The sequence below is a fragment of the Pezoporus occidentalis genome, unplaced genomic scaffold (assembly GCF_034315485.1).
Source record: "Pezoporus occidentalis ecotype Australia unplaced genomic scaffold, CSIRO_AGI_Poc_V1 ctg47, whole genome shotgun sequence".
Taxonomy (NCBI): domain Eukaryota; kingdom Metazoa; phylum Chordata; class Aves; order Psittaciformes; family Psittacidae; genus Pezoporus; species Pezoporus occidentalis.
Window position 1 is genome coordinate 3,036,204 of NW_026915802.1, and position 21,167 is coordinate 3,057,370.

The 21,167-nt window shown below is 40.7% G+C and overlaps 1 protein-coding gene across 3 annotated transcripts in view; it reads right to left on the reverse strand.

Annotated features, from left to right (window-relative positions):
• SEL1L (SEL1L adaptor subunit of SYVN1 ubiquitin ligase) overlaps positions 1–20,845 on the reverse strand; it is a 38,781-nt gene extending 17,936 nt beyond the window's left edge. For 2 of the 3 annotated variants that reach the window (XM_062636213.1, XM_062636214.1), the window contains exons 1-8: positions 20,496–20,845; positions 11,367–11,404; positions 10,806–11,028; positions 6,558–6,725; positions 3,349–3,454; positions 1,794–1,956; positions 184–237; positions 33–92 (exon numbers count right to left, since the gene is read on the reverse strand). In XM_062636213.1, coding sequence (XP_062492197.1) covers positions 33–92; positions 184–237; positions 1,794–1,956; positions 3,349–3,454; positions 6,558–6,725; positions 10,806–11,028; positions 11,367–11,404; positions 20,496–20,568 — 885 coding nt within the window. In that variant the 5' untranslated portion in view covers positions 20,569–20,845. The remainder of the gene's footprint in view (positions 1–32; positions 93–183; positions 238–1,793; positions 1,957–3,348; positions 3,455–6,557; positions 6,726–10,805; positions 11,029–11,366; positions 11,405–20,495) is intronic. The other variant, XM_062636212.1, reaches the window with a different exon arrangement.
• Positions 20,846–21,167: the final 322 nt, after the last annotated feature.

A 21,167-nucleotide genomic window follows, 5' to 3' on the forward strand; every position in this document is an offset into this window, starting at 1 on the left:
CATGTGTAAAGTTAATAAACTATCTTACTTACTAAGATCATATGGGCAATCAGATTTCCTCCTAAAGCTCCGAAAGTGTAATACACCAGGGCCTTAACCAAAAAAAAAATAAATCATAGGTTACTTAGATAACATCTGCCTCCAAGATAAAATATAAGAGCACATGCTGAAAATATCTGTTACCTTAGCTTGACTAGAATTGACTCCTAGACCAGATGCATACAGAAATCCAAGAGCCTAGAAACAAAACAAAGTTTGTCAGCACATTGAAAGTTTTCCTGGAATACTTAAGTATAGAGTCAAACAATGATTCAAAGCTGCAAAGGACATGACAAGCTCTACCTTCACTTTGGTATCTCCCGCATCTAGCGCCTTTCCTGACCCTTTTAAAACAGTAAGTTTCTAAATTATTCAGTTGCCTATGACACTAGCATAGAAGTCTTACAGTTTGATTTACAGTCTAACAGATGAATTTCGTATTTTCCATATGTTCTGCCACAGGTTAGTTGTATTTATGACTATAAGCAGTTAGAATGCAGAGAGCTGTTTGACTGAGGATTTTTCATTAGCTATTTTTATTCTTAAAATTTACATAATTACTGCTCTATTTATAACAGCTGTTACAGCTGTGCTGCGGAGAAAAGAAACTATTAGCACAGAAGACAACAGTTTCTATTTCACAGTGTTCTAAGACTATTCCAGATAATTCTGAAAGTGCACACACACACAAAATAATCACCTCATGCAGACACTACTGAATTCTAGACCAATAAAAGTCAAGATCTTCATTAAGATATAAAATCTCTAGAGAAAACACGTTCCTGCTTTCTATGCTGAATCAGCACTTCAACATTAAACAGGAAACAGCAGACTTGGCAGCCAAAGAGCTAAAAGAAACAGGATTAATTCCTAAAGAAGCTGACACTTCCAAAACAGAAAAGAACAACAAGTATATTCAGATATTAAGACATTAAAACTGGTAACACCCACAATTTAAGACACTGCATGTGTACAAATACATATGAACAATTCTATGATGTTCAAAGGTACATAGACAAAGGGAGTCCCATTCCACTAAACAGCTTTCAGGATTCCCAGGAGTTTATAACTTCCTAGATTATAAAAGTGTGTGTGCGTGCGTGTGTGTATCTACTTAAAGATAAAACTGCAGATTAAAAGCACAACATCCCACACAAGCCACAAGAATAGAACACAGTTTCAGAGGAGATTTGTTGGCTGGAGTCTCCTGTATCTACCTATTTTTTGACTTAAACACCCCATCTAGTCAGTGACAGAACAGGTAAGAAATTAAATGACAAGACTGCCACTATACTATATTATAGTAAGCCATAAAATGGCTGTTTAATGATGTTTTTTTTAACTCAAAAGGAAAAAAAACTGTTCCCATGTGTTTACCTTGAGGGTGCAGGTTACTGCATCCTCAGTAATGCTAGCAGCATAGAGAAGCCCAGTAAAGCAGAACCTCTGAAACAAAGCAAGGCACTGGTGGAATTTTAAAAGGTAAAAGCAACAAGAAGTCAGGGTTAGGAAATGCTTAGGCAAGCATTAATAAAATACATTTCCTGAATCAGATGTTTTACATCAAGTTCTCGAACAATTTAAAAAAGGAGAACTGTCTGCTATCTTTTTTAATCAGGCAATAGATACTACTTCCTGTTGTCATTCTCTTCTGGACATAAGAACAATCTATAAAATCACGTTAGAGTAAGTACAATCTATAGAACAGTTTATAAACCTGTAAGAACTTCTGCAGAATCTAAGGACATACATACCATTTGTCCTTTAGGAGAACCTTCTTCTGTTAATTTTTCAAATAGTTCTTTTGATGATTGTATGTTCTGCTTCAAGTAATCCCCAAACAACAAAGCATAAGACACTTTCTCCATTGCCTTGGTATGATTCATGTCAGCTGCTTTCAGAAGATATTGATACGCTCTTAAAAGAAAACAATTTCTTAGTCACCTCAAGACAAAGAAGCAGATTCCATTCATAGACCTGAAGATTCTGGGGAGGCATTTTATTCCCCTGTTTTAGCCTCTATTTTCTACAAACACATCTACCTCTGTTCCAGCTCTGAACTGTCAACCTGTGCAACAACTCATATGATTTATCTAATAGACAAACTAGATTTTAATGTTCAGTCTAATCCTTATGCAAAGTGATCATATCTTTGTAGAAAGAATTTTAAGTCTTGTACTAGGTATCATGTAGGACTACTACACCAAGAGTTCCATCCACATCATGACAGAAAAAAGAAGCCTTAAAGTCTATGGAGTCTCTTTGATTTGTTGAGAACAAAATCATTCAAATGAGAACACTACAATGAGGACTGGGTGCAAGACAATTATATACATATTAAATTTTGTGATGAAACAATCATACTAACAATGAGAAAGTTCTCTGGAAACTCCCCTTTACTTCAGCCTTAGAACTTAACAGTAGTCCTCTAAAATAATTTCACAGCATCTGGTTTCACAGCAATTAAAAAAAATTATAACCTTAAACATTATAACATAGTAGTGTCAAGCATGCTCATGGACCTTTTAAGAGCATTCCAAGATTTTTATCTCTGTTCTACTCTTAGACTTGTTTTCTTTCTTTAGAACAAGCAGAAGCACATCTGGTTCCTCACATAACTTCACCTTCTAAGAAAGGGTGAAGTGTTCAAGAGAACTAAGATTTAATATTGTTTTACAATTCCTACACTATTTTATATAATAGAATACCAGTCAGAGTCTGACAGACACTTGTCTCTGCCAAGGTGTGATGGACAACTTCTAGCTGTGCTTCAGTTTCCCTGATAGATGAAGTAGAAATACACTCCTTATCTCCATGAACAAGTTTAATATTGTAATAGTGCTCACATAACAGTCAGCAGCCTGAAGTTACCACTTACTAATGAAGTTGCCAGCTTTAGACCAGAGTTTCTAAATTAACATAGCTATTCTTAATTATAGTGGTAAGCTGACAAGTTCATCAGTTATTGGATATACATAGAGCAGAAAGAAAACAGACCAGAATGAACAGAATACTTGTTTCATTCCTTTTTTTTTTCCTGTCTTTTTTTTTCATCTACAAGCATTAAGTCAATGTTTTGATGACATTCATTCTTCAGAAATTAGACTTATATAATTTTTAGTGGATTCAGAGGAAAGCAGGCATAAATTTGTTTTTCTAAATACCCTGAAATTGCTATCTATTTTCAGTACTAACACTGCTAGTTTGATCCAAGTCCAATAAAAGGCAAGTCATTTAAGCTCTTTCCCAGTTAAGCTACAGTGACCAGCTATGTCACTTTTCTTCTTGGGGTGGAAAAGGTAGACTTACTCTTTTTTCTGAGCCTTTTTACTACTTTCATTAAGGATTTTCATTCCAGTCTGATAAACATCTTCAGCTTCTTGCATCTGCCTCCTCTTATTAGACTGTTCTTCAGCTAAAAAAGAGGGGGGGGAAAAAAAAAAGGTATCTTAAGAGCTCCTATTACAATTACACAGCTGTTCTTTCTAAAGGGAAAATACTACAAGAAATATGTTTCTGAAGACAACTAAATGACCCAAGTGATTACAAACAGCTGTCTAGAGGTGTGTTGGGCATCTTGGTAAAAGTTTCTTCTCACATGATATCTTCCATGTACCTGCGGATGAAGTACTCCATAGACAGATAGGAACAGCCTCACACTCACAGGCCCTTGTTCCCATGGGGGACTTCAACCACCCTGACATCTGTTGGAAGGATGGTATGGCCCGGCACAAGCAATCCAGGAGGTTCCTTGATTGTGTGGAAGACAACTTCCTTCTACAAGCAACAGAGGAGCCAACAAGGAGAGGCGCCATGCTTGACCTTGTGCTCACCAACAGGGAAGGGCTCATTGGAAATGTGACACTCCAGGGCAGCCTTGGATGCAGCGATCATGAGATGGTCAAATTTGAGATCCTCAGGACAGTGAGAAGAGCGTGCAGCAAGCTCACTGCCCTGGAATTCAAAAGAGCAACTTTGGCCTCTTCAGGAACCTGCTTAGTAAGGTTCCATGGGATATAGCCCTAGAGGGCAGGGGGGCCCAAGACTCTTGGTTGATATTCAAGAATAACCTGCTACGAGCTCAGGAGTGTCGCATCCCAACTAGAAGGAAGTGCAGCAGGAGGGCCAGGAGACCTCCTCAGATGGATAAGGAGCTCCTGAGGATAATTCAAATGAAAAAAGAGGCTTATAATACATGGAAGCAAGGACAGGTGGCCTGGGAAGAGTACAGGGATGTTGTCCGGAAAGCTAGGGACCAGGTTAGGAAAGCTAAGGCCCAGTTAGAATTAAACTTCGCTAGGGGTATTAAGGATAACAGCAAGGGATTCTATAGGTATGTAGCAAATAAAAGACAGAGTAGGGACAATGTAGGCCCCCTCAGGAAGCTCTTGGGAGAACTGGCTACATGGGATTTGGAGAAGGCTGAGGTTCTGAATGATTTCTTCACCTCGATCTTCACTGGCAAAGACTCTGACCAGACCACCCAAGTCTCGGAAGGCAGATGCAGGGACTGTGAGAAGGAAGACCTTGGGCCCACTGTAGGAGAGGATCTGGTTCAAGATCATCTTAAAAATCTGAACGTGCACAAGTCCATGGGTCCTGATGAAATCCATCCGCGGGTCCTGAAGGAGCTGGCGAATGAAGTTGCTAAGCCACTGGCCATCATATTTGAGAAATAATGGCAGTCAGGTGAAGTTCCTGATGACTGGGAAAAGGGAAATATAACCCCCATTTTCAAGAAGGGGAAAATGGATGACCCAGGGAATTACAGACCAGTCAGTCTCACCTCTGTGCCTGGCAAAATCTTGGAGCAGATTCTCCTGGAAGGCATGCTAAGGCACATGAAAATCAACAAGGTGCTTTGTGACAGCCAGCATGGCTTCACTAAGGGGAAATCCTGCCTGACCACTTTGGTGGCCTTCTATGATGGGGCTACAGAACTGAGGGACAGGGGTAGAGCAGTCAATGTCATCTACCTGGACTTTTGACACTGTCCCACATGACATCCTTGTCTCTAAATAGGAGCGACATCAATTTGATGGATGGACCACTCAGTGGATAAAGAACTGGCTGGATGGCCGCACACAAAGAGTTGTGGTCAATGGCTCAATGTCCAGCTGGAGACCAGTAACGAGTGGTGTCCCTCAGGGATCGGTGTTGGGACCGGTCTTGTTCAACATCTTTGTTGCTGGCATGGACAGTGGGATTGAGTGTGCCCTCAGCAAGTTTGCCAATGACACCAAGCTGTGCAGTTCGGTTGATACGCTGGAGGGAAGGAATGCCATCCAGAGGGACCTTGACACGCTTGTGAGGTGGGCTGATGCCAACCTCATGAAGTTTAACCATGCCAAGTGCAAGGTCCTACACCTGGGTCGGAGCAATCCCAGGCACAGCTACAGGTTGAGCAGAGAACAGATTCAGAGCAGCCCTGTGGAGAAGGATTTGGGGGTGTTGGTTGATGAGAAAATGAACAGGAGCAGGCAGTGTGCACTTGCAGCCCAGAAAGCCAACCATATCCTGGGCTGCATCAAAAGGAGCGTGACCAGCAGGTCGAAGGAGGTGATCCTGCCCCTCTACTCTGCTCTTGTTGAGAGCTCACCTGGAGTATTGTGTGCAGTTCTGGTGTCCTCAACATAAAAAGGACATGGAACTGTTGGAACAAGTCCAGAGGAGGGCCACGAGGATGATCAGGGGACTGGAGCACCTCCCGTATGAAGATAGGCTGAGAAAGTTGGGGCTGTTCAGCCTGGAGAAGAGAAGGCTGTGTGGAGACCTCATAGCAGCCTTCCAGTATCTGAAGGGGGCCTCTAGGGATGCTGGGGAGGGACTCTTCATTAGGGACTGTAGTGACAGGACAAGGGGTAACGGGTTAAAACTTAAACAGGGGAAGTTTAGATTGGATATAAGGAGGAAATTCTTTCCTGTTAGGGTGGTAAGGCACTGGAATGGGTTGCCCAGGGAGGTTGTGAATGATCCATCCGTGGCAGTGTTCAAGACCAGGTTGGACGAGGCCTTGGGTGATATGATTTAGCGAAAGGTGTCCCTGCCCATGGCAGGGGGGGTTGAAACTAGAAGATCTTGAGGTCCTTTCCAACCCTTAACTATTCTATGATTCTATGATTCTAAATTTGCTGTCAAAATATTCTTTTAATTGCTCTACAACAAGCTGTGCAAGGAAGAAAAAGTTTCCTCCTTCAAGAGGAGGTTTTTAAAAGAAGGGTTGCCTTCATGCAACAGATCAATGCATACAGTGGGAAACATTGTCAAACCGCTATACTCTGACAGCCTCAGAAAATAAGAGTTTTGTAGATGCTTCCACTGCAAGATTTCCCAAATAGTTCTGGGAAGTGGCATTTGCATTATAATCTTCCATCATGAGAACTTTGCCTTTGTAATTACTTGTATATCACAGTATAAAGCCTACATTAATATATGACAGGGACTTCTAGACCCTGAAATAAAGAACATGAGAAGGACTAAAACAATTAAGGACTTGTTCAAGACATCAAGTTACTTACTTTCACAGAAGCCCCACTTTTGATCTTTCTTGTAATCGTAGGTTGTTGCACACCAAAGCCTGCCATCTTCCCTCCCATCTGCAGTGCACTCTGGATATTCCTTCTCCATAAACAAAAAGGGGAAGTGGCAAGGTTCACCATCTGCAGTGCCTCCTATAGCTGTCAAAACTGCAAATACACACTCAGGAATTAAGACTGATTTCCTTTATTTCACAAATTGAAGTCACCTACTACATTCAGGAAAGCACTCATATGTTGTTTTCAATTTCTGTGAAGTTCATTTAATAAAGGTTTCAGTAAAATTTCTGATTTACAAAAGCCTGGAAAAGCAATTATTTTTCTAAATAGATCTTAAAAGTATACATTATTCTTATTTTTAATTAGGAAATGAAACAGAAGGTATAAGTTTCTTATATCCTTTAGTTCTAAGCAACAAAAATCAGAATGCTCAGGATTGGAAAGAACCTTAAGATCATCTAGTTCCAAGCCTCCTGCCATGACACTTCACAATAGAAAATACTTTAGTTGAGACTGGAGAAGGCAAATCTGTTATATTTTTATTTCCTACCAAAATAAACTGCCCTTCCTTTCACTTTGTCTTCTCTGCACTCCCTTCCTGATGCAAAAGACCACCCTTAAAGTGCATTCTAGTACATATGTCAAACATATGTAGTTTGACATAATCTTGACAGAACGACTCACATCGCCAAATGCGACACTGAAAGTACTTGAATATCACTAGGAAGTACACTTTATACATACAACTGTAAGACAAGACTTAAATGAAGCTGTAAGTCTAGTAATTTTCTATTGTTGTGTATACTAATATTAAAAACTTAATTTCACTTCACAAATATATTTAAGTTGCATTCAAAATTACTTTGAACAGCATGATTTATTATTTGGCATGCATTAGGACTTCAAAGATTACTGATTCTAATACTGGAATATTTTTAAATAAAATCAATCTTCTATGAAGACTAAGAATTATCTTCATTTTTTGATACAGAAATTATTTCAATTAGCATTTTATAAAGATTTTTCTCTTTCACTAAGCTAAATACAGCAGTTGTGTTCTACTTCATTTGAAGACACTTGCGAAGCCATGAAATTGAGAATTTCAATTATACGATGTTTTTCCAAGCTAAGTTTGTAATTCTTGTGGTTATAGAGAAAGCTCTTTTTTCAAGGTTTATAATTGTAATGCCTACAGACCATACTAATTATAAAATTTCATGTTGATTTTTTGAAGCATAAGGAAGTCTCCTGGATTAGTTAGCCCTCCAAATTGCTCTTCATAATTCAATTCCTTGGCAGATGTTTCACCACACCACTCCAAATTAATTACCCCATAACACAGAAGGAAAAATGTTATTTTCAGAAGCTGCATTCAAAAATAATGTACCCGGATGCAATTAGCCTGGAATCAATTTAGGTATCTGCTAACCACAGAGTGATGCACAAACTTGTGCTAAGTGTACATATAACTGCAACTGCTTAAGACTGTCATTTGAACAAACTCCAGCCCCAGGATTTTAACATTACTTGAGAAATTGAAGTTTTACTTGTATTGTTCAGTACCTTGCTCTCTTGTATTAAGAGTAATAGAACATTAAACATTTTTATAGTGCTCTGCATAAGAGTTAGCTGTACATTAAAGTTATGAAATTACTCTGCAACACTCCTTCTCCTTTACCTTTTTTAAGGTTCTAAATTCAACTATAATGCTGTTTTGCCCCCCAGATAGTAACAAACCCTACAGCAAAACAGCAATGCAATCTCAGGATAAAAAGCACCAGTTTTTCATGTACCTAAAGAATGATAAATACAAACTTAGGTAAATAATTTACTCAGAGGATAAATTACTTTTTGTGAAATTGAGTGTACAAGTAGCAATTGACCAGTTTTAAAATGCCATATAATCAGACATATTATCATTATATTTTGTCCTGATTTAGGTATATCTCATCTTATATTTTACTCTGCAGAAACCCCAAATATGGATTACTTTTAAGTACTGATTACATTACTATAAGAGTCTTCCAAATAGGAAAATAAACACAGCAGGAATTGTCAGCTCTGTATGAACTCATGGGCACTTTTCAGCAAAAACTGTCAATATAGAACTCTATTGTTACAAAAACAAAATTACAAAAATACCACTTCCTATACACCAAAGACCTCTTCACTAATCAGAAGAGAATAGGACAATTTTTTTCTTAGAAGGTTAAAAGCCCAAGTAGTACTAATTTTAAATTACTGCGGATTTTTTTTTTTTGTCAGCTCAATTTCCTGCAAAATACATGTGGAAACCTGAAGAATCCTTTTTTTTTTGGCCCCTGTGTAATCTCATGACTATACACAGGAGCCAAACTATTTAAAAAAAGCTTTATTCTCCCTAAATGCAGTCCTGTCACCAGGAGCTCATGTAAGAGAAGCAGCATACATAGCTGAGCTAGACTCCTGTCTTGCTCAGTTAAAAAGTCTGCAAGTAAAGCTGCCCTTTGGCAGGCTTTTTTCCCCTACCAGAATACAAGTACTTTTCCTTCAGAATTGCTTCTTCGATAAAATGAGTAATCCTTCCATCCACATCACTTACTTACTTCTTAAGAGGTTCCAAAAACTGTGCAAGACTTTAAATTTGTGGTTTTTGAAAGCCACTTGTACTCTGACAGGTGTAGTTAAGAACTGTAGCTGCCAGGGAGCAAGCAATCTGGTTACATCTTCCTGTGTGAGATCAGAAGTACCCCAAAGTTTTCTTTTGAAACAGACTGCGCTAAGTATGCTGTTAGCTCACTGTTTTGTGGCAGCAAGATATTTAGTGAATTTTATATATTTTTTTTCAGTACAACACCATGCCTATTGGCACCAATAGTTAATCCTATTACTGAGTTTTGATGAACTGTATACTAGCTCTGTATTAGTAACGATGGCTTATTAGAAAACAGTCAGTACATAACACAGCTCATTTCAGAACTCCTGCTTTCTTTTCATATTCAAATCTGAGTTGAGAAGATAAGAGTAATACTAGTATTACCATGTAACTGTATTTTTTCAGTAAAGTTGAAGATGGAACTGTTGGAACAAGTCCAGAGGAGGGCCACGAGGATGATCAGGGGACTGGAGCACCTCCTGTATGAAGACAGGCTGAGAAAGTTGGGGCTGTTCAGCCTGGAGAAAAGGCAGCTGAGTGGAGACATCACAGCAGCCTTCCAGTATCTGAAGGAGCCCTATAAGGATGCTGAAGAGGAACTCTTCATTAGGGACTGTGGTGACAGGACAAGGGGTAATGGGTTCAAACTTAAACAGGGGAAGTTTAGATTGGATGTAACGAAGAAGTTCTTCACTGCGAGGGTGGTGAGGCACTGGAATGGGTTGCCCAGCAAAGTTGTGAATGCTCCATCCCTGGAGATGTTCAAGGCCAGGTTGGACAGAGCCTTGGGCAACATCGTTTAGTGAGATGTGTGTCTGCCCATGGCAGGGGGGTTGGAACTAGATGATCTTAAGGTCATTTCCAACCCTAACTATTCTACAATTCTATGAGCTGCATCTTATGAACAAAGGAAAAGTCTTTGCTACATAGGCTAGGGTACTCAACTGTGCTATTTAGTTATCGCCTACTATTAACTGCATGTCAAGAAAATTATATCAAGTTTATATTTTTATTAGTAGTAAAAAAGAAATACTAGCATTTTCTGGGAATTTATACACAAGGACATAAGGTTTTACCTATATTTAAAAGTTTACTGAAATCTACATGCAATTTAGATGTTGCCCTAAGGCTCCCAATGCTGTTCTAGGAAGCTTGTCTTTGCATCACTATTTGTTCCTTCTCTTCAACTGCTTCTCCAGGCAAACAGCCCGGAGACTGAAACACTGATGCAATTTCTCCTTCTATGGCCGGTATATGTATACACAGCATAGTATGTATACTTGAGTCCTATTTGAAGAAATCAAGTTTTCTCCATTTGATAGTTAAAGCTTTCCAACAAGATGGAAACAACAAGGATTAAGGAAAAATTTTTCAAATGCATCTAAAAATAACCACTCAGATTTCAGTCATGATATACATGAAAACTTTTTGATGTTATTTTCTAATGGAAAAGGCAGAAATTACCATTCTATTCCAGAAAGGTTAAGATGCTAGTTATTTTATGTTCAAAATTACTAGTTTTGTATTTATTCACATGCCAAAGTTACTCAGATGCATCTTTACTGCCACTTGTTCAAAAGTCTATGAGTAGTTACCTGGACTCTGTACTTCTGCTTCTTCCAAGTCTTTATTTAATAGATTTGACATTTCTAGAGAGTTCAATTCTTCTAGCGAATTTTCTTTTTCCTCCTCTTGACTGTGAAAGTTCTCTTCATCCTCTGACTGAGAGTCCGATTTCCCTGATTCGAGGAAGATCTGACCTGCTACCACTCGAGCTCCTGTGGAATGGTCCTTTACCTGGTCCTCTGCAGATAAAGTCTGAAGGAAAGCAGCCACATAATATAGACAATTAGAAACTGACCAGCAGCTGAAAACCCCACATTATTAAAAATATTATTAAAATACTAGCGCTTAAACAGTAGCATAAAAAGTTGAGCTACCTCTATCAGCTCTCATTGACTCTACCGCTTTCAGTTCTTTGAAGAGAAAAAAATTATTCAAGCATAACACATTAATTCTTATGATGCACAGAAAAAATTAATGACAGCAAGAGTTAGAGAACAGTTTACTATAGGAATCAAATTATAGTTCTCAATTTCAGAGCTCTGCTCTCAGTCCACAAGAAAAAGAGAATGACTAGAAACTTATTTCCTCACCTTTGACTCCAGTGATTCATCCTGATTTCCCTCTTCATCTAGAAGAGACGTCATAAGTCAGAAAAGCTTTTCCATTAATTATTTTCTTAAAAATAAATTTAGCTATATTATTGTACCATGGTTCTAGGATATTCTAATGTACTAAGTTGACTAATGCACTTCAGAAAGACTATTAGTGTTGTCAGGAGGAATCAAAAGTTTCACAGATAGAATCATAGAATCGTTAGGGTTGGAAAGGACCTCAAGATCACCTAGTTCCAACTCCCCTGCCGTGGGCAGGGACACCTTTTGCTAAATCATATCACCCAAGGCCTCGTCCAACCTGGTCTTGAACACTGCCACGGATGGAGCATTCACAACTTCCCTGGGCAACCCATTCCAGTGCCTCACCACCCTAACAGGAAAGAATTTCCTCCTTACATTCAACCTAAACTTCCCCTGTTTAAGTTTTAACCCGTTACCCCTTGTCCTGTCACTACAGTCCCTAATGAAGAGTCCCTCCCCAGCATCCCTAGAGGCCCCCTTCAGATACTGGAAGGCTGCTATGAGGTCTCCACGCAGCCTTCTCTTCTCCAGGCTGAACAGCCCCAACTTCCTCAGCCTGTCTTCATACGGAGGTGCTCCAGTCCCCTGATCATCCTCGTGGCCCTTCTCTGGACTTGTTCCAACAGTTCCATGTCCTTTTTATGTTGAGGACACCAGAACTGCACACAATACTCCAGGTGAGGTCTCACAAGAGCAGAGTAGAGGGGCAGGATCACCTCCTTCGACCTGCTGGTCACACTCCTTTTGATGCAGCCCAGGATACGGTTGGCTTTCTGGGCTGCAAGTGCACACTGCCTGCTCCTGTTCATTTTCTCATCAACCAACATCCCCAAGTCCTTCTCCACAGGGCTGCTTTGAATCTCTTCTCTGCCCAACCTGTAGCTGTGCCTGGGATTGCTCCGACCCAGGTGTAGGACCTTGCACTTGGCATGGTTAAACTTCATGAGGTTGGCATCAGCCCACCTCACAAGTGTGTCAAGGTCCCTCTGGATGGCATTCCTTCCCTCCAGCGTATCAACCGAACCGCACAGCTTGGTGTCATCAGCAAACTTGCTGGGGGCACACTCAATCCCAATGTCCATGTCAGCGACAAAGATATTGAACAAGACCGGTCCCAACACCGATCCCTGAGGGACACCACTCGTTACTGGTCTCCAGCTGGACATTGAGCCATTGACCACAACTCTTTGTGTGCGGCCATCCAGCCAGTTCTTTATCCACCGAGTGGTCCATCCATCAAACTGATGTCGCTCCAATTTAGAGACAAGGATGCTGTGTGGGACAGTGTTGAACGCTTTACACAAGCCCAGGTAGATGACATCAACTGCTCTACCCCTGTCCCTCACTTCTGTAGCCCCATCATAGAAGGCCACCAAATTGGTCAGGCAGGATTTCCCCTTAGTGAAGCCATGCTGGCTGTCACAAAGCACCTTGCTGATTTTCATGTGCCTTAGCATGCCTTCCAGGAGAGTCTGCTCCAAGACTTTGCCAGGCACAGAGGTGAGACTGACTGGTCTGTAATTCCCCAGGTCATCTGTTTTCCCCTTCTTGAAAATGGGGGTTGTATTTCCCTTTTTCCAGTCATCAGGAACTTCACCTGACTGCCATGATTTCTCAAATATGATGGCCAGCGGCTTCGCAACTTCATTTGCCAGCTCCTTCAGGACCCGCGGATGGATTTCATCAGGACCCATGGACTTGTCCACGTTCAGATTTTTAAGGTGGTCTCGAACCAGATCCTCTCCTACAGTGGGTCCAAGGTCTTCCTTCTCACAGTCCCTGCATCTGCCTTCCAAGACTTGGGTGGTGCCGGTCAGAGCCTTTGCCAGTGAAGACCGAGGCAAAGAAGTCATTCAGAACCTCAGCCTTCTCCAAATCCCGTGCAGCCAGTTCTCCTGAGAGCTTCCTGAGGGGGCCTACGTTCTCCCTAGTCTGTTTTTTATTTGCTGTGTACCTGTAGAATCCCTTCCTGTTATCTTTAATACATCTAGCTAAGTTTAATTCTAGCTAGATGATCTTCTTCTTCCTTCAGTTATGCCAACACAACTGTTTATCCAACGCTGGAAAAAAGTGTGGATTTTTTTTTTTTTTAACCCAAATCAAGCCTCTAGATTGATATACAGTCTGAATCAATCCAGTCCAATTAAACTACCTAAAGAGGTATGAATCAACTGAAAAGCATCAATGGAATTTAAGGCTTCTAGTCACCAAATCAACTTTAATATAAACAGCTTCGGTAGTGACCAGAAAATTACATTAACACTACCCTATTTAACCAGTGTTCTTTACAGAAAGCCAGTTCATTTTGCCTGACCACCATATTCAAACCTTTATATAGAGGTCTCTTTCCACAACTGTGAGAAACTCGATTGTCTTCAAGATACCGTTCAAGAGCTGCAAGCATTGTTTAACTGCCATCTTTCTTATCTGAATGGGCTATGATATTTGATTAGGAAGACTGGAAAGAGAAAAAATGCTAAATGAAAAAGGAATGCTATTAGGCAGAGACGTAAAGGAACAGAGTTGAAAAGGATGGAGGAGATAATCAGAAAATCTTATTTATGACAGTTTCACCACTGGTTTTCCGAGCTGTGTTTCATTTCCTTTCTTCCTCCAACTTAAATGGGCTACTCATTGTGGTTCAAACAACGTGGTTCATACACATCTTGACTGAAAGCCTCTAAGTTTATCACTGCCATAACATGACTGTTCTCAGTCATCAGTATCTGATATCACCTCATTTAGATAAAGAACTATTCACCCACACACATTTGAAAGAAGGTTCTACAGACCTCCCTCCCTCTGGTACACAACTCAGTTAAACCAAAATAAAAGCTCAAAGTATAAATAGATAACTAAGCAAATCTGCCACTAACTCCTACTACATTTAGAAAACCCCTTCTGAGACTCCAAGATGTATAATCCCCTATAGCAGTGGTAAGACACTGAAAGGCTGGAGATCTGCACTGTGACTAGAAAAAGTACTTAAACTGATAGAAGTTAGTACCTGTACCTGAAATACACCATTTAATACATTACAGGTAGCTATTAAAGACAAATACTGAACGCCAACAAAATCAAAAAGTTTATAGAGTTCTGCTAACTTTCAGTAACCATTTGGTAGCAAACAAAACTTACATACCTCTAATCCTCATGCAAATAAAGTATCTTATCAGAGAGAAATCATCTCTGAAGTGACAAACTACAGACATGACACTCTCAGTACATGTTCTTAAGACTATTACTATAACAGTACAACCACGTGTATTTGCAACGGAAGGGCTAACCTTGGAAGTCAGGTTCCAGAAAGTGATTTCCAAACTGTTATTTGAAATACAACCTTTGATTAGAACAAGTAAAAAGATGAGAATCAAATTCAAGCTAAACCAGCATAAAATAAAAACCAAGAAGGAATGCAAAGACTTACAAGTGAAGCTGCAAAACTAAGGTGATGAGTTTGATAGTGCAACTGACACAAAGAGATGATACTCTGTTGAACATAATGAATAATACGTAAAGCTCAAAAAGTTTGACAGTCAGCAGACACAGGATCACAAATATCTAGAACAGATGATGTTGGTAAGCAGCTGTAACCTACAGGTTCAAAAATGAATGCATGTAGAGCCCTTCAGAAAAACTACTGCAGACAGCAAAGGTCACTCCAGATGAAACAGGCCCTGAAAGTAGCAACCAAGACAGTATAAGAACACACAGAGATTTGAAAAAACATCAAAAGCATCATAAGGAAAAAACAAGGGAAAAATAGCTGCATTTCTGCCAGAGACCACAGTGCTTATCAGTTTGAGCAATCTAACTGGTAAGCCCGATTGTGGTAAGTCATAGGAAGTTCTATCACTGAACTTCAACACTTCAGATCACCATGTAACAGTTGTTTATTTAAATACAGTAAAAGTACATATGCATTTATAATACTTGCTGGTCCTTTGCATTTTGAAACCATGAGACAAAGTCAAGTTTACCTTCTTTCCCACAAATTACATGCTACCATCCTAAAACCAAACGCCACTCCTACAACTTCAAACTCCAGAGCTTGTCAAGAGATTCATACATGCTTCTGGAGTGGGAGAAAATGAAAACAGAGTTAACCTACCAAGTAGCTTGTATGCTACTATTAATATATACAAAGCACTTATGCAATACCTGTTCCTGCAGTAACAAACATCATGTTGTTTTTAACAGCTATACCAGCTAGGGTGTTTTGTTTGGTCTGCTTAAAATCAGCCTATGTGACTGACAGCACTAGACCATTCTAACTTTTTGGTAAAGGCTTTATTAACTGATTTCAGTTTGTGGACTTTACAAGAAATGACCACACAAAGTCAAATATAAAGAGGGTATACCATTTAGGGACACTTATCAAAGAACAATTTTATTGTAATCTCATATGGAAAGAAAAAGATTTACTGAATTGAAAGGTAAGAGACATCTGTGCAACATAAGGTAGAGCTCATTAAATGCTTGCTCTTACTCCTTGAAAATAAATAAACCTGTTTCATTGCTATTGCATCATTTAAATTCTCTCTAAAGGAGCCAGCTTTGTTCCTAAGAAGTTGTACTTGGCAAACTGTTTTCAAAACACTAGCTCCAAAACAGCACTAAAGCAACAACAAAATGTGTAAGTTTAACTCTTCTCAGTTCTGGGACTTCCTTCTAAGTTAGGCAGATGAGGTTGCAGTAATGACTGATAACGTGACTAGAGGAGGGATCATTTATAGCCTTGTTATTTTGTAGAAGTGCTGACTAATACACACCCGCTATTCATAGAAGTGTGTCTACTTCTAAGAAACAGTTAAGAAAACTGTTCTGAAAGTGTTAATGAAAGATCTATGGAAGGTCGTAGTTTGACCTAGGAACAGTTTACTAGTCAAAGCTCAACTACTGAACAAAGTCACAGATGTTATGCTTGTACACCTGCTTCAGAGATTAAAGCTGATAGTTTAGTTTGGTTTTCCACAGTTACATTAAAAATAGTAACTTTTTCTTTTCTCCTTTTTTTTTTTTTTTAAAAAAATTTGGGTCTGTTACCAAGGCTGCCTAAGTCTATAAACCTCTTCTGAAAAGGCCAATTGGAAATTAATCCTACCATTTGTTAAATGAATTAGGGAGATGTAATAATATATTGAAAGTAAAAAGTAGGCAAAACCACTTGTAGCTGAAAGGGGGAGCTGCCAGCATTGTACAGAATGCTTCACTTACATACAGTGCTGAGCTATAGACACTACTGGGTGCTCTCATGCCCACCTGTGACTCCAAAGCACTCCAGAGAGCTAAACACTTGTTTCAGCCATCCACCACTTCATATATATTTAAAATCAGCTTTAAAAATTATTCATTTTTCCTCAATTAGAAATACCAGTGTTCAGTCAATTTAAATATAGCAAAGTACTCTGGCAACCTCTGCTAGATAAAAGGATCCTATCATATGCTGGATAAAGATCCTATCATTTTGTGAGAATTACCATTTTCAAAAGAGCACTACGGAGAGAGGGGCAGAAACAAGAAGACCTACACAGTGTGAATCAGCAAGAATGTCATTCACTTGAGGAAGCCCAACAGTTCCAAAGTTTTGCTGTATTAGAAGAACACATCAACTGACAAATCTATAAAGCAGAATGACTGCTACTACCAGACAAAGAATGCTATTAGTTTCAACGTTAGAATGGTCACTCACCTTTGGGAAACTGCCAGCAGCTTGCACTTAAAAACTCTGTGGCTATCTCCCAAAGTTCTGATGAATGCCCTGTCACTGTAGTCAGTTTCCTTTCAGTTTTTGCCAATCTCTTCAAACTTCAAACACAATTACAAGAAAGCAACTGGTAAGAGTCTGAAGTGATGTACATCCCAGTAGGTACACTAACCAACCCACTGGGGGTGCAGGAAGGAAATACTTTTCGTACCACTAATAAATAAAAACTTCTCTTAATAGAGTGTTCATTTCACCTTTATCACACTTTTTTTCATTTCTGTTTTTGTCCATGTTTTATGATGTGTATAATACGTTAGTACGGTAGTACACAGAAATTTTTTAGTAAGTTCAATATTGAAGATGCATGCTTAATTTTTTTTTTTTTTCTTTTAATGAGAGTGGTATATGAGCAAAAAAGGCTTGGAAACAACTGCTTTAGAGTATCCATCAGAGATATTTCTGTGGTACTTTTAGTTATTTCTTTCAATGTTCTTTTTGTGAAACTGACTAGTTAGACTTCAAAAGGGAATGCAAAGCCTGTTTACCCTATTCTTGCAGGAAAAAAAGAAATCGTCAGAAAAATATTACCTGACATCGCTTCTCATGACTTTTTCAACTTTAAATTCAGCACAGAAACAGACTCCGTAGCACAGACGCTATTCTTATTATGCACACCTCTAAAGCATGCAGCGAGTTAAGTAAAAATCCTTAAGTGGCATCTATTCAGCAAGACTGATTTCAGATATCCTTGGCAGTAAGTAAATTGTTCCTAGCTAAAATCTGTGCAGTGTATTCATTTTAGTGCAACTTCATGTTTAAGATATAGGTCAACCTTCACACTGAATACAAATAGTTTTTTCCAGTCCCCTTGCAATTGCTGGATAACTATTTACAAACCTTACTCTCCAGCAGTTTCTCTGTAGGAACTGAGATTCCTTATCAGGCAACAAATTTAGGGAACATATTTCATTTAAGTAAAATCAGAAGGGTCAGGGAAAGCCACTGAGCTGTGTCTTTTGAGAGACTAGGTACAGAGCTTCCTACAAGTATGTGACTGCCCATTTGTCCTATCAGTTAATGAGACAGTATGAAAACCTCTGCCTATCACTAAAGTTAACCATGGAAGGTGAAGGCCAGTCAGAGTGTGAATCACTTCTGCTTTCTTCAGGTAGAATGACAGAATTTCTACCATTTAGGCTGAGGAAATGAGAAAAATAAAAAAAGAATCAAACACTACCATCAATCAGAAAAAAAAAAAAGAGAACTTTTTTTCAACGTTCTCAGCGAACAATCAACAGAAACAGCAGTAGGCCATCGCTGCTGTGGTAAGTAGAAGATACGCAGCTTCATCTGTAACACACACAGAGTCACCATTTTTTTGCTGCTTTTGACAATTGCCCACAGACTCCTTAATATTCTTTCCCCAGGCCCCAGTGTGCAACTTCTGTATAATCTGTATTAATATCATAACTTTAAAATATAGTGCCCGTTTCTTTTGGTCCGAGTTTTCTTACATTCACCTCCAGTTCTCAATAAATTGATTTAAGCAAAGTTTATGAGTACAGAGTTAGGATTTAAAGCTATAGTTAAAAGACCCACTAGTTAAAAAAAAAAAAAAAATCCTCATTAAAAACCATCTTCTGAAGTCAGGAAATGTAATACTTAAACCATTTTTACTCATCCTTCTTAAAACTCCTCCCTTCAATGTACTCACATTCTAGATGGCTGTTTCCAGACCAGACATTATGAATGAACAAGTGTTTAAGGAAGCATTCAACGCACAGTCTCTAAGCTTGTACCAGACTGGAGAAAGGGATTGTGTTACTGTAGGAAATCAAAACACTGATGACGTGATGACTTATTTTATTTCAGAATGGTTCCTGACAAAAATCTGAGCAAGAAATATGCTTCTGTTACAATTTGCTGCCAAAAGCTGGACTCTGTACACCTTCTCCTAATTAATTTTGGCTATTAATCAACAGTTTACCCCACAGTAGTGATTTAAGTTTGGCAATAGCTCCTAATCCTTCAAACACTGTATGATGTGCTTTCTTGGGCCTACTAATCATTATTAGTTCAACTGATTCTACGCATACAGTTTTTAAAGGCTGAATTAAGCTATCGGAACTTCATATTCACACAGTTCTGTGACACTGGACAAACAGTCAAAAGAATTGCACAGCATAAGCATACGTGCACACCTGAACAGACCTTAATTCTGTCACCTAACATCCATACTTCCACGTACACAGCAGATGATTCATCCAACATCGAAAGACTCATTTCACTTTAGCTTTTTTCTTTATATACACTATCTGCGAGAACATGCCATTAGAAGTCTAGGTACATCTCTCTGGCTTTACAGAACTCTTATGTACCTTCTCCACACCTTGCCAAGAGTCCTGCTTGCTTGTAGCAATACCTACAAAGCTCATGTAACTGTGCTTGATATCTGAACTACATAATCTGAATCTGAACTTCAGTAACATAACTTTAAATTTCAACTTCCTAGTACTGAACCCCAAACCACACAACTTGGCTCTAGAGAAAGCCTTAAGTTACTTTTCTGAAATACCACTGACAGCCTAAAAGCACATCTCCAGTAGCAGTGGATAAGGCTGTCTATTAAAGGAGTGCTTTCTGCCTTTAGAAACACTATATAAATAAATGCATTGCACATTCCCCCCACCCGCTCGTGGTGGAAAGAAGGATGTGGGAGGTAGGAACCCCATGAAAGGAAGTAGGTGACAACACATGAGGAGCATACAAAAGCCATGCTGCGTAACAACAAAAGAAACTGTAAAAAAGGTTTTATTGCGACATAATGCAGGCCCCAGAAATGCTCTCTCTATATATGTGTACGAAAACTGTTCTGATAAAGCTAACATCAGTACTACCAGCTCCTCAGCAAGAAAATGTGTACTAGTAAGGAAAAAAAAAAGTCTCATTTCGGTTTTGAACAGAGCACGCATTACAAAGTAGGCTTCTAACGGGCTGTTTAAAGGCAGAGGCCAAGCTAAACTACCGAACAGCCCTCAGAAAACAGCAGGCATAAGGTGAGCTATGGCCCCGCCGCCCCCCGGGAGCCCGGCTATTCGCGGCCAAGCAGCTGACAGGAACTCAGCTCTCTTCCTCCCCTCCGCCGACTCAGCGCCCTGGCCAGGACAGAGCTGCCCCCTCACACCCCAAAGCCCCAGCGAAGACACAGAGGCCTCCTCCCCCGCTGTCACCGCCTCCGCGCCCCAGCGGCGGCACCATGACTCCCACAGACAGCACGGCAGCGCGCACCCGGCTCCCCCGCAGCAGGCCACGGGGGGCAAGGCCAACGCAGTGCCCAGGCCGAGCGGGGCGCGGAAAGCCGGAAACCCGGTACTCACCGGCGGCGGCCAGTCCTGCGACCCAAAGCACCACGAGGCATAACAGCAGCGACAGGCGCGCCCGCTGCCCCATCCCGCCGGGCTCCCGAAGGGCCAGCGACGCTGAGGGGCCCTGACTCCGACCCCCTGACTGTGGCCTCCTCGCCCCGCCCACCGCCCCGCCGCACCAATCTGCCGGCCGCGCTGACGAACAACTACGGCTGCTGGCGGCGGCACACGCACTCCTCCGGGGAACCGCCTGCTCTACATGGCCCACTCCGATTGGCTCGAGGAAGGAGTTGCTCGCCTGCCACGCCCTCTTATTGGCCAATGATATCAGAAAGAGAAAACACGTCCCTCGGCGAGTGCTAGCTACGTACTTGAGCGCTTTGGAAACGACGGCTTCTATTGGCTCGCGTGCCTGCTCCTACAACACCCACAGTGCCTTGCGAAGGACACGGAGCGTCACGGCCGCTTGGGCCCGCTGGCGCGGCAGGAACTACGTCACCCACAACCCCCCGCGCCAAACTGCGGGTTTGGCGGCAGTTCCGAGCGGGGTGCTGGGGTTTGGCGGCGGCTGCGCTGTTCCTGCTGAAAGCTCAGGCTGGCCGGGCTGGGGCAGGCGGCTGTTCGGTGGCCGTTTGTGGCTGTGGGGAACAGAGGGGCCGGGCAGCGGTAAGGGGAGGAGGCTGG